The sequence below is a fragment of the Opisthorchis viverrini genome, assembly GCF_000715545.1.
Source record: "Opisthorchis viverrini unplaced genomic scaffold opera_v5_13, whole genome shotgun sequence".
NCBI classification, from domain to species: domain Eukaryota; kingdom Metazoa; phylum Platyhelminthes; class Trematoda; order Opisthorchiida; family Opisthorchiidae; genus Opisthorchis; species Opisthorchis viverrini.
Genome location: NW_008751669.1, coordinates 3238497 through 3252918, shown reverse-complemented (window position 1 = coordinate 3252918; position 14422 = coordinate 3238497). Strand labels below are relative to the sequence as shown.

At 41.0% G+C, this 14422-nt stretch overlaps 1 protein-coding gene across 1 annotated transcript in view; it reads right to left on the bottom strand.

Annotated features, from left to right (window-relative positions):
• Positions 1-6377: 6377 nt before the first annotated feature.
• T265_01271 (hypothetical protein) overlaps positions 6378-14422 on the bottom strand; it is a gene marked incomplete at both ends in the record, with an annotated part of 50490 nt that continues 42445 nt past the window's right edge. The window contains one exon of the mRNA XM_009165256.1: positions 6378-8160. Within this exon, the coding sequence (XP_009163520.1) occupies positions 6378-8160 (1783 nt within the window). The remainder of the gene's footprint in view (positions 8161-14422) is intronic.

The window sequence follows — 14422 nt, the reverse complement described above, 5'->3', positions numbered from 1 at the left end:
TCAAGAGGACATGCTTTTTCGACATAGTGCGTGAACAGTTGGCAACACTTTAGGGAAGGAAACTTTAATACGCTACTCATTTCCTTCCGTTATCCCGCGATACCTTCAGGTCTCTCAGAAATCAGAGAAATAACCTTGATGGTTTAACTCAAGATTTCTCTCACCTACAATTTATCCCTAATGCTCGGGTCAGTGTGCTGAATTTAGACTGCCAAACTGAAAATTGTGTTTCCATAAATTAAAAAAAATTAGTCTTCATGCTCCTGTGAAGATATGCCCCAGGAGATAACAGTTTGAAATTCTGATGAATAATCTTCAAATGTCTCCTACTCAAGGCTCTTTTGGGAGGAAAACCAACAACAAGTAAAAGAGGTGTTCAACATCATTGTAACCAAGGTAGTCATGTGCAATAAATGTGACTGAAGATTGTCGTGATGGGGAAATTCTCTTGAGCTTCATTTGAGCCTCCAGTTCACGTGAGACAAATACGTATATCAGAGGAGTTTGAAAAGAGTTTGAATCTAAATACTAGGTTCAGACGGGTAAAAACCTTAAAAAAACCCTAAAAACCCTAAAAGGTTAAAACCCTAAAAACCCCAAGCACACATCAATCATCCAAGAATATCCACGCTATTCCAGCTTGACATTTCAGATGTTTACCCGGTACCTAGTTACATAGAGGCTGCAAGTCAATTTTTGCGCCAGATATGGCGAGTTCTAATAAAAATGCGGGATTAGTCGGGCTTCGGCGTGAACTAATCAGGATAAATGTGAAAATCAAGAAGACAACCGCTGAAATAAAAATGCTATGAGTTTGATGTCTCCCGCGATTTCTGAGATGCATGTATAAGTTGAATCCTAACAAGCTTAAAATGACTGTACGTAGCTGCCCAGCTGACCAGCTTTACTTGGAGGACAGAATTCCAGTTGAGGCTAACTGGGGCCGGTAAACAACTACTCAGTACCGTAATAGTTTACACTATCATCTTTTAGCCGATCACACAGGCGTAGATGGATACAAACATTTTGAAGAAGTAACTGAGGACGAAGTAAACGCATCGTAGCAATAGTTAATACAATAATCAGTATGCAAAGTGAATAAAGCTGCCGGTAATATACTGCATTCTGATGTACTTTCAGGATAATAAACCAGTTCACGCATCCGGAATATAAATCTCAATAGCAGGCGGAAAATCAATGCCAGTGCTTCAGCAAAACGGGAATAAAATGCAACTTTGGTAACGCACGTCGAAATTGGTTTTCAGAGATGACATACACGCAAACCACTAAACTGATCACGTAACAATAGGAGGGATTCTCTAATTGGCCGGCAGCAATATTTCATCTAAGCGAATGGTTTTATATTTGATCAAGTTCCTGGAGGAATAACACTGCGCCTGTTGAATGAAAAAATAAGAAAATTAATCCGATTAAAGAAACACTTGTTTTTGCATGCATTAAGCTATATATAACTGGAGAAGATGCAAACCCAAAGTCGTCTACTACTGAAGACATGAATGTTAGAAGTAATATAGTACAGCCTCCGAGCATCCTCCGGCAGGGAACACGCAAGTGAGCACCAACCAGCCATTGTTGGAAAAGGCGTAGCACAAAAAGATAATAGGTTCATAATCTCGCAGTTATTACGTACACCAAAACAGCTGATCGAAAACTTTGACCAAGTCCAATAAGTCTACTCTTTATGTCACTTAACTTAGATAACCCTAACAGCGATGCAAGAAGAAAAAATTATTACAGTATCCGCCCGAGACTTTCCAGGAAAGCAAGTATTTGATAAACATGAAAATTCCGAAAACATGTGCCAAAGAAGCTAATATTACATTCCCTAAAGAATAGAATTAAAGTCGCGCTTTGCGAGGAGACTTTTATGAGGAGAAACACGATCCAGAAAATGTTCAGTACGTACGTCCTGCCTCCAGTAGGAGATCCTCAAAAACACAATTAGTGCAATCTATTATTCAGAGGAATTATTTAACTGCATATCATATCTTTTGATGAATTATGCGAGAACAAATTACCGATTATGATAAACACTTCGACTAAGCTCACATTCCTGGTGCTCCACAAATATATTGATAAATTCAAGAAGCGTATTCTTGGAAGAACATGATGCGAATAACAGCAGTTAAACACGATTCTACAAGTTTATTCGCTTCAAGTGGTTCAACGGATAGGAAGATATTCACTTGAGGTCAATCTTCATTTTCTATGCCCTTTGTATTTTTCACGCGAGTACGTTCAGCCTACTGACAAATTAGTAAACTGTCGTATTTTGGCAAAAGTGTCTAAACGAAAATAAGGAAGACGGGCGAGTTCACTTTCACTTACTCTGCAACCTATTAGGTGGGTTATGCCAAGAAACTATAAAAAGACTCGCGATCACGTCCAACATCAGCCCAGCATGAAAACACCTGTGTCCGTGTGTATGTTTATAGGATTGAAATGGCATGGAGATTAAAGTAGTATTTCTCTTGCTGCAGCATCTCATTATAGCTGTCGTTTTCATTTATGACGGATGCGTTAAATGGGTCGATACCGTGAACCCAATGACTTTAAATAGTGTATCAGAAAACCAATCCCTGCCGCATCCATCAAAGATGGCATAAAAACGGAAGGAAGTCGTTCGGTAATGAATGAATTGCTGTGAACGAATGATATGCCCATTTTATTTCCAGATTTTCAAAATTTTTCCACAGTTGCAGTGGCGTATTGAAACAAAAGGACTTAAAAAACTATTTTTGTATGTGAAATATTCCAGTAACTTACTAAATGAATGAAACTGGGCTCGTGAGTTCAAAGTAGTTAAGTTCACTGAGTTCAGTTCCTATTTAGATAGAGTAACACCGCTTTCGTAGCGTTAAAGAAAGGGCGGCAAAAACTCAGGCCTTGATGTTGAAATCAAATGCGTCTAGTAATTCATCTGAAACATGTATCAGTGAGGGTGCTACTGTATTGCTAGTTATACTCGGTTCTCATCATATATGTCATAAAAAATTGCAATTAATTTGGAATGTTGTATAAACATAGGGAATCTATTCCGTAATAAGAAAAAGTCAAAAATTCAATTTGGCTCAATTTCAGTAGCGTACAACAAACACCAAATAGCGACGGTCCAACAAACAACAACCAAGTTTCGATAGATTACGACAAATGGACGTACAACCAGTAAGAAAAAACGGGTCGTATGTTTATTAAACAAATGATCGGGTTAATCTAGCCGATGATTCATGAGTCGCGCAAGGAAGAAGAAACCCGAAAAACTCTATCCACATATGGTTTGTTACCGAAACTTAAAGATTCGTCAGGCTTACATCAGGTGTATCAGTTTCATTGTTATTCATTTGGTGGGGAGTGAGCGAATTAGCCCCCAAATTAGTTTCTAAACTCGAGCTTGACTGAAGTGAAAGATCGATCACTGTACAGAAGACATCACCTCAGCTGTCCTGTCCAACAGTGGATAAAATTGTTAGACACCTTATGAGAAGTAAATTAGTCAGAAAAGGATATCCTCCTAGATTCATTGGTATGCATCTGAAATACGGGCGCCTTTGTTATATTGTCTCAAGTACACTTGGAAAAACATTCGAGCGCCGATAGCCATTCAAGGGTGAAAACGTTCAACTGAGCAGCTGTTTAGGAAGAAGAAGTGATAGTGTGGGCTTTTGAAGGGTCGTCCTTCTGACTATTGTTAGTTTAGCCATACCCTCACCCTTGACCTTAGCGTCTTCTTTTTTGAGTGATCCTACCGAAACATTTATTTCCCCTATGAATGCATCACAGAGTACATGTAACTGTTGAGTAATTTCATGCAACTCTGTCGCCCGTCGCACAAACGGAGTCACTATAAGGGCGCAGCAATGATCCTTTTGGGCGGATCTTATTTGTTTTGTATGCGTGAGATTATTTAGCTTGTTCACTGGCACGGAAATATGTGCTTTTTAAACGGCTGAAGGTACAATCGTCTAAAGTTCAAAAACGCTGCCTGTCTGATGAAGCTCAAGCCCGCTACTAAATTGGCGGAGAGTTTTGACCAGACTGACTACAATTTCTACATGATAAAGCAGGGTTATTTCTTAGACGAAACAAACTACTCACAATGTTGCAGAAGACTCTTGGACTCTCCGAAGAAGAACCTAATTGGAAGATTCAGCTGAATTCTGCTGACTCTACCGTGCAAATCAACTCACTTGGAAGTGCGTGTATTTTGCATAGATTGCTCCCATAGTGTATCTCAAATTTCAGAATTCTTAGCTAATATGGAAAGGTCAAATAATTTACAAGGCTGTAGAGTAAAGTAAAATAAAGCAAGGAGGTGTACCTTTATTCTCTGACTGCTTTATGCAAAGTTGCCATTCTAAGATCAGTCGTTTTATTGTAGTGAATAAGCCTTCATTTGAAATAGTGGGGAATGGGATGCATTTCCAGTTTTAAAACGACACTCGGCAATGACATCACAGTGAGTTCCAATTCATTTGCTTACTTACGAAGAAGCATCAAACAAAAACAGCTGTATGCTGGCCCTCAACTAAACAATGATGTTACAAAATCTACTGTTTAATCTGAAATTCACACACTCCTTAGGCAAAAAAACTATCTGCAGTACCAAATTTGACCGATTTCCACAAGTATATCTCCTGGAATTACGCAATGAATTTTCAAATATTTGATAGCGCCAACTGTGAGTACCAATTATCGGTGTGTAGCCATCTACTGTACTGTTCGTTTTCCAAAAATGAATTAGGAAAGTTTGGGCAATATCCTCATTTGTGGATGACCGTGGTGTTCTGAATTGTTGCGCAGCGTCCAGTTCAGTGCAGCGAATGCTTGATGTAAGCAGGCAAAGTGCTACTAGAGTTCTGAATTTTGCGCAGCGTCCATTTCAGTGCAGCGAATGCTTGAAGTAAGCAGGCAAAGTGCTACTAGAAGTACACAGAAACAATTTTAGTCATGTCCAGACATAACAGGCTTCATATAAAATTGCTTAAAACTCTTCGGCAGAACACGACCGGTTTCGCCCTTCCTAGGACTCATCATGTAGGTGCAGCCCCCCAGCTTTTGTTAAATTTATGTTCTAATTAAACCCAAATGGCACAACGTTTGACTTATGCACTCACCAGCATACCAGTTTGGCTTTGGCGTTAGACCAGCTTGGGACCCAAATAAATCTCTCGTTTATGATGTTCTTAGGCAACCGAATGTTCTACACCAGGCCGCCTCGTGTTCCAGTTAGTACGAGATATTGCAGTACGATGAAAAGAAGTACTGCACTACACATAAAGCTGTCGAATATCGCACCAATGGAAAAAATGAGTCGGTTTGGTGCAGCAAATTTCGTTGATTTAAAATATCATGAACAATAGTTTCAACTGCGTTCAACGTGAATCCCTCGTCGAATGTTATTCTTGGTTTTCGAGTACGCGGATATGGCATATGATCCGCGCCAACAGTAGAATTCATGCTCAGAAGCCTGATGCGGAACGTTTTTGAAGCCTCCACTTGACGTATATTCTTTAGGAGCTTCAGAATATTTGTAGTCAAGTGATAAAAAATAGTCATCTTTTAGCAAAATATCCAGACTTAAGTGATTCTTGTACCGTGGATACAAAACAAGACGTTTACGGGGTCTTGTTTACTCACTCTGAAACCCACAAAACGATGCAGTATGAGCTAGAGCACATCATGTTATTACAAATCTACGGAGTAGCACACTTGCATGTGCGTGAATTTTCTGCTTGTTAGAAGGGATTAAAATATTATGCAGCTGTTTTTGATAGAAAGTAACGTGCTAGATTTTGTTTCAAACTGATGTTTCTGAGGCTTCGGGACAAAACTTGCAAACAGTCCGGACAAACTGCCTTTGGCTCAATGAGTTATCGGAATTCATGACTTGTCAGAGTGATGTAACAAAATTGCCCAAACTGAATTCCAGCTCTACAGTTCACAGTACAAAGCGGACGTCAACGTCCCTCCTTAATCAAGATTGTGAGAAGTTGCAAAACAGTTTTCTCGCTACGGTGTCCAGGAGCTCTCATTTGTAGAACATTTATTCCACAAAGACCCTAAGAAATAGTAAAACACCTCGTTGTAATGTCAAAGTTGCTTACAGAGTATAGTACTTTGGGGAACGGTAAACGCGTCACTAACCAGTAGCCTCTCTGTACACGGAAGACATTAGAAAATTTGCACACACAGTGCGACGGCAAAGCTGATAGCTGCGGTTTACAAAATACACCCAAGTATCTCAAGAAATAAATGTTCCACAGAAAAAATGACGATCTCGTACACACGATAAATAGTGATGCTTTACTCACCATAACTTTAATAACAGTCGGCAAAAGAATGTATCTTACAGTTAATCAGACTGAGGTGATAAAGTCTTCACTGGTTGTGTCGATGTAGTAATAACCAACGAGTTTGTCACTAAACTTTTCATTATCTGGTTCGCACGGCCTTCCGCCGTTGAGGTCATCTTGATTTACGGGATGTAAGAGATCGCAACTCATGTATTCACATGCTTCAAATTTGTGCTGGTTTCGAAAATATGGTGGTAAAATGGAGTGTGTGAGCGGCTTCTGGTATTCGCACGGCTGATGGCCAAATAATGCAGTGGTACATTTGTATACAAGCTGGCCATTATTCGGACTTTCCAAGGGTTGCGAGAGAGGAACTTGCTGCTGATGTTTATAATGTGGAGGTTTATTGGTGGCCTCAAAATTCTGTGAAGTTTCCGGAACGCAGCTGCTGCGAAGCATGCTCTGTATGCCTCCATTTTGATTGGTTTGCCGGAGTGTACCAGGAAGCCGTGTGTTGACTGTACTCTCGACTGCCAGTGAGAAACGACGGTTATCGAGCACGGTTGGCAGTTCAGTCTGGTCATCGGGCAGAGGAACAGAATTATTTCCGCCTTCACAGAAACTAGTTATCAGTTGATTCCATTGAATCTGGCCTCCTGTGTAGTTGGATCTGCTTGAATCACGTGTATTCTGGTCTTCAACTAATTTGGAACAGTCACATGTGTCACGTGGTTGCAAAGATATGATCTCCAGTGGCATCGAACTGCTTCGAGTCCAACATCGATTCATTGTGTTAGTGAAACTATTCAAGGTCATCAACTTGATGCGTGCGAAAAGGTCAATCAATAGGACGGCTGCTAGGGCCACTGCAGAAAGATAAGCAGCGACACTAGCGAAAAACAAGAGAGTGTAACTCATATTTACAAGGTTTTGTGAGCGGTGCTGTGTAGGTTGTTGGTTCGTTAAGGTTTGTTTCGAAAAGTAAGGCATCTGTAGTGATACATAGCTGCTGATGGTAGATGGGATTACCAGAAATGTGAGAATCAATGCAAAAACATATAACGAGTGACTGAATTTAGGTTTGATCATGATTATATGTGGATCCTTGTACTGATCGATGAAGGTCTCCAGGGGAACCGAGCAGCACTGAACAGCCGTAACGCTAAACAGGCCGGCGGCAATGCAAGATATACCGGTTGTAAGGGATAAAACTTCATGAACTAATGCGAAATCATTGGAGTGCGAACTGTTGAACGTGATCAGTTGTAACAAGCGGCCCAAAATGATGAGTCCACCGGAAGAAATTAAAACGGACGAAAGGGACAGTAACATCCGCCCTAAACGCAAACAAATGCAAATTCGAGTGGCCAAACCGTCCGATAATTGGTCTGTATGCTTTAATAGGAACCTGTTTCCAATATCGACAGATGATATTCTCTTTTTTCGAAACAATGCTGGGACATTGGTTATCACCGTCAGTAGACACAGGTTGCATAAAAACATGAGGGTTGCGTTCAAGATCTCTCCGATGCGAATAATTCGACAAACCCCGAAGTCAGGTTCGCACGCTACCCCAGACGGACTATCGATGGCATCTGTCGTTCGTCCCTGGTAACGTAATGCAGTGGTGGTTATCAACATCAGAGATCCAAATGTCCCAGCAATACTCAGTAAGAAACATACAAACTCCAAATATGTAGCCATCAATTTGCGCCTTTCCATCGTTTGCTTCTGTGGAAACGGAATGCAGAAGTTCGCATTTGGCACTGCTGAATCATCTGACCATAGTAGACCGCAACAGTAAGACAATAGACTGAATGCTCCTGTCAGAAAACTTATAGCAACGCTAAAAAATTCGACAAAAAACACCATTATGCTCTGCGCTTGTGGTTTCGTACCATTCGGCTGGTCCTCATTAGGCTTTATCTGTTCAGTCGGTGAGCCTTCAGGCAGTGCGATTACGTAACGATTGGAGACCAGTGTTGCGAGATTGCGAAACGTGCCAATTATGGAGAGAACACATAGGGACAACAACAATACCGGTACCACTGTTCGGCACAAATTGATTTTAACGATGAATGTGGAATTCATCTCCATAGGCCGATTCCGTGTGTGTCAGCTCTGCCCGTGATAGTTTCTCGGTGAATTAAGTTTACCACGTGTGAAATTCCATAACTATGCTTTCCGAGGACTTTTGGCGGGAAGTAACACCTTCAAAATATCGGTCTTAACAGGGAGAATGAACCAACATATGCTGACTTCAGCAAGAGCTGATGTCTGATAGTCTGATTGGTGGACAGTTGGCGTATGCACGGACATACCAAGTTGATGTTGGCACAGGATGGGAGTTGATCGAATCCGCACCAGGCGCGGAAGTACGAACGCATAACAACCACGGCACAAAACACTAACCGGTAGTGCATCAGATTTATTCACTGCGGAAAAGGATTTGCATAGTGGTGCACCAGTAATGTGGCACAGTAGCCAGTGGACGCAACGGCAATTGTTCGACAGTGGTATGATGTATGGAGGGCTCTAATGTACGCAAACCAAAGTGAATCGCAAACTTATGGCAACCAAAGGTACCTAGGCATACATCTTTCTATGTTAACAGAATGAACAGTTGCTTCACCTCGCTGGAGTGCACTTCCTTTGTTTATTATTATATGGTTATGTAAGTTTGCTAGGAATGCACCCATATTGAATGGAACTGAATAAATAGGACGTGGAACGACAATTTTATTATTAAATGCTACTTCGAAACTCATGAAATGTGGGTTGCGCCGAGTGGTGAATTGCGGCACTTTTGGTGTCGCTAAATATGATGCATAAAGCAGTGGTAATTCAGGAGAGAGGGATATGGAGTATTGTTGCGTGCGCCCAATAACAACACCGATAATGTTACATCCCAGTTATGTAGTTGAGTCACAACAAGGAAAGGAGCAACAACATGCACTTTCCAACAAATAAGTCGCAAAAACACATTCTGAGATTCGGTGCCAAAGCACAACTTTTATTCCAGCTATTCCACTTGCGTAGAGTAGGGTTGCATTCGATAGTAAATAAGCAAACACCTAACAATTTAAAGAGTCAAGTCAGCAAAAGAGTTATGAATGCGCTAAATTGAACTTTTCCCTTGAATACAATGTCAGCAGCTACAAAAGGTTAAACAGAGAATGGCCTAGCATCAACCTAAGATATTCTGCCAATTAGAGTAGAAGGCACGTTTCAAACTTGGAATGTGTATGATCATGGTTAACTAGCAAGGACATAAACATGGGACAATGATATATTCTGTGGCAATATTTGAAAAATTACTGCAAGCCGTGAACAGCATGTACTTTCTACAGGACGCATTGGAATATTTCTTATATTCTGGCCAAAGGCATACAAAAAATAAGTTGAGTGACACCCAATTTCCGGAGTACTGAACGTGTCTACTGGTGGCAGTCGCTCCACCCAAAGACTTTTAGTTATTCGTTGGTTTGCTCACTGGGCTGGGCAATTTGATTGCAAACGTTTTATCACCGATTGAAGTTTCATCTTCAGTGAGTTGAAGGGTGCATAATGGTGCATAGTGATAGGTTGGTGGTTTTGCTGAGCTATCAGCACTTTATTTTATTTGACTAGGACCCAAGAGACTGCACGATTCAGGTCAGATCATCGAAACTTTTGCGGGTGTGGCAGTAGGAATCTGGAGGGGGGTGGACGTTGTTGCCTCAAACATTCTCACCCAGAAGGCCTTCCTCGTAAGGTTTGAGATTAGAAAGCAAAATCACGAGGATTAAACATGTCTGGACATTTCTGTCGAGTAAAATCATGCGTTAAAACCCCGTATTGATCGATTGCCTTCTCTGAGGACATGCATAAATTTGACGTGTCATTTAAGGGAGGGCAGAGGGTAAATATAAGACGAAGTATAGCATTTAGGAACCATATGTCATTTTAGGTGAAAGACAAACAGGCGGTCTTCGCATATTTATAGACGAGAAAAAGCTTGAATGACCCGATCGATCACTGAAATGCGACAGGAAAAAAGTTCGTTCAATGGCTTTACATAATCCTTTCGTTTCTCCATCATCATAGAAGCTGCGGTGCCTCAAGACGGTTGTAATAATAAATGTAATAAATGTTGAGACATCCGATTTCTGTATGGATAAAATATGAGTTACATTTCGTTCTATCTCGTAAATCATGCTGATTAACTTCCTGCTTTCGTCGCCAAAGAACTGTTTGCTAAGGCGGTAAGAATCCCAGGGTTTAAGTTGAAGTCGATCCATCTAGAGAGAAAAATTACAAGCAAATTTGAAGTAATCCGCTGGCCTTTCAAAAACAAGTGGGGATGAAGATTGTTGGAATATTGGGAACCAGTTGAAGCTATCACATCGATTAGGCTTGGTAAATTCTAGAATAAAAAAGTTCCAGTTATAATGAACATGCGAAAGCCTCCTGATAGTTTTCTTTCCCTTCAAGCAATAGGCCGAGGGGTCAAGCTAGCAGATCGAACATATGTTTCAGTCGGCAAGTGAGATACATTCACTGTGGATGGAAACAAGGAGAGTGTCTAAATGTTTGAATCCACGCGCGATGATATATTATGAAACAGTCCGAGTAAAAACAGTTTCGCGGGTAAGGTTATCAAAGAATAAGGAGTTGAGTGTAAGGTGATTGTTGACATAACCAACTCTGAATAACTAAACAGTGCATCTCTGCTCAACTAGACACGAGAAAACTTCCGTCGACTCTTAAAAGAACGAGTAAGTCAATTTCTTGTTTCATCTCAGTACTCTTCTTGCAGTGCATCATTTTCAGAGAGATCAATTCTTCCATTTGGTGGTTTAAGTGGAGAAAGTTCTGCTTGTTATCAAATCAAATGCAACCATACAATACAAGGAAAGTCCGGGCAATATTATAATGCGTAAAACGCGGGTAAGCAATTGAGCTGTGAAAGCAAAATCTATGGGTATGATCACGGTTAAATAGTATAGTTTTTCTGTTTAATTCCCTTAACGGTATCGAAAACGCACGGAGGTGGAAATACATGCAAATAATCCAAGCGGAGATAAATAGGTACCAAGCAGTATTTTCTTAGCATTAGATTGGTATCATTGGTGGGAAACATTTCTCTGGGCTAACGTCATCAAAATTAACGCAACATATTACGGAGGCCTTTTCTATTGCACTTATTTGCATATCGATATTATTTTCTAGACTAGGGATGCGCAAAACGGACGTAATAGGACCAAGAACCGGTCGAATCAGGAATTACTGTGACGGTCATAGTGCACGGGTACCTGATACTCTAATATTTTTTCTAATCCAGGTTCGAATCGCAATATGGGCCATCCAATTTGAGGACATTTCCGGATATTCTTTCTTATAACTGTGGTTCCGTAAGTTTTTTTTCCGCCGCAAATACAAGAAAAATTGTCCCTCCCCTGTGAATGGGCCACGTTTCTCGGCTGCAATCTTCCCATTTTCCGACCACGTTTGCCACGAAGTTACCACCGCACGACCGGCTTCTTTGGTTATATTGCTGCTGGACAACTTTATTCTACTTACTGTGCTGGAAAGATCAATGGAGGTCACAAACGGAATAAATTCTTGGGAAAAACGATCCAGGCTCTTAACTGGTGCCTAACTATGGAAATGGGTCAGCTTTGCATTTGACCGGATTATGTGAATAGACAGTGAACCTAATGGTGTCAGCTAGCTTGACTGATGCTGAACTCTTATTTCCTATCACACATGCACTATGTGTTACCGGTGTGATCACTCAGATATTCTATTCAATGTAATCCAGATTACTTCCGCTTCATTTGAATTAAAACTTATTGATTTAGTTTGTATACAAAACGAATATATTCTACCCATATCTGGTCGGGAATTCTAAGGCTGGTGAGGAAAATCTGGGTTTCGCTTGATTCGTCTACCAAGTTGTGTAAATGATTACCGACTACCTACTATTCAGAGAGTTTTGACATGTGAATAAGCACCTGTGTGCGTACAACAGTTATGTTTGGTGAATTCGTGACTAATACTTGTCAGTATAAATGTATCCCCTGTTGTTCTGCTTGCCGATCGGTGTTGTCCGTACTTTGGATGATCTAGACGGATGAAGGCTGAAGGCTTTCACGATTGTCTGTTAGGTGGGTTTGGCTGTAAACGCGGAGTCAGCCTGATATCGTGCTGTGTAGAAATATTAGACACTGAAAAACTGATAAGTTGTTTGCACATGCAAAAGTTGTGGTATACACTGCAAGACGTTCGTCTGTATGGTTTCCTAGGGTCATGAACCAAAACCTTTTGCCTAAACACCCGATCACAAATCAGCGGTGTTTGGCAGGAAAAGCAAGTGGATTACCATTTCTATAGAGAGAGTCGCTAAACGTGTTCCAACACCCAACCTGGAAGGCCAGGAGGCTGTGTTGGTCATACCTCTAACCACTGAGCATCCTGTTATGAGATACTCTGGGAGTGCCGCACAAACAACCCAGTGTAGCTCAATGGATAGCAGAGGTACATAAACCGTATTAACAAGGTAAGATCCGGCCTCTTCGTGATGGTGTCTTTGTAGGTCCATTGAACAACTGTGTGACCTTGCTGTTAGAGGACCGGGGATAGACTCCACCTGAACACCCAGGACTGGTATTCTGAACCAGTGATAGAGAACGTCGCTAAACGTGTTCCAACACCCAACCTGGAAGGCCAGGAGGCTGTGTTGGCCTCTTCGTGACGGTGTCTTTGTAGGTCCATTGAACAACTGTGTGACCTTGCTGTTAGAGGACCGGGGATAGACTCCACCTGAACACCCAGGACTGGTATTCTGAACCAGTGATAACAGTAAGTGCACCACAACAGCGTCGCACAGCAGTGTAGAACGGCACTTTGTGGATATATTTCATAGATGACACCCTCGGGCTTGTCCGCGAAACTGAGTGACCTCATGAGGCAAACGTTTATTATCATTACAAGGCACCTATTTGCGATGTGCTTGGAAACGCCTAGCACGGTCGCGCCAGCAGAAGCTCTCTCCAAGCAAAGCTGATGCCACAGAAGCGCTAACTACCTTATTATTTAACGGCAGGTGCTTAATCCGTTAAAACTCACAAGTATATGTGAAATTTCGTAAAAGCTAAAATCAGGTTTCAAACAACTGTCGAACCTCTGCCGGACTGCTAAGCAGGCGAGGTTCGTTGTTCTTAACAAACAATCTTCAAGTTCCTCCAGTGTGAACTCCTTAGCCGACCTGTACATACAAGCATGTTCTTCTGCAACCATTGAAGTTTTTCAACTGATTTTTACGTATAATTTTAAATAAATTATCATTTAGCATATAGTGGATATTGGATCTCAAATGTGACACTCTTCCGAACAGTATTTCAACTCTGTGGCCACAAGATAGAATTTATAACTCTGGTTCTAGTTTGGAAACAAATAACATGAAATGCCAAGCTAACATGGCACAGACAAATGGATCTCAATTTTTTTGTCTTGTAAATGAGATCAAACATTGAAAAAATATTTCGCTGTCCGTTTGTCCGGTTGCTAAGGCATGCACATATCAGACACCACGTTGTATGTATTAATTCTATCCAAATGCGCCTTCTTGCCTGACAGCTGGCATCAAACGCAACATCACTGGTCAGTGGCGCAGGTATCAAGTAATCAAATTGAGGAAACTAATCAACAGTTGCAATCATAGAGACTGATTTTCACTGGCCATAACCCACCTTGGTAAAATAAGAATAACCCAGCTGTATAAAGAATGAATGAATGTTTTCACCACTGGATTTAGTCATGAACATAGGCATTGCAGCATAAGTTAGAGTGAATATGATGATCAAGGGAACATCTGTAAAGTACACAAATGTTTTTCACAATACGTTCCACCTTAAATAATTTGTTCCATGGTGGAAATGATTAGGAATCAAATTTGGGTTACTCATGCTGGCACTTTATGATAGGATCTCATGCAACATTGGGTTGCCTGTTGTTTTCTTAAATGTGCCTCAGAAAGGCGGGTATTCATTGTACTGTAAAACGCCAACAAGTTTTGACCCAATGAGTCACATTCATCCTGCTTTCTGTTTGCACTTTCGAATTAC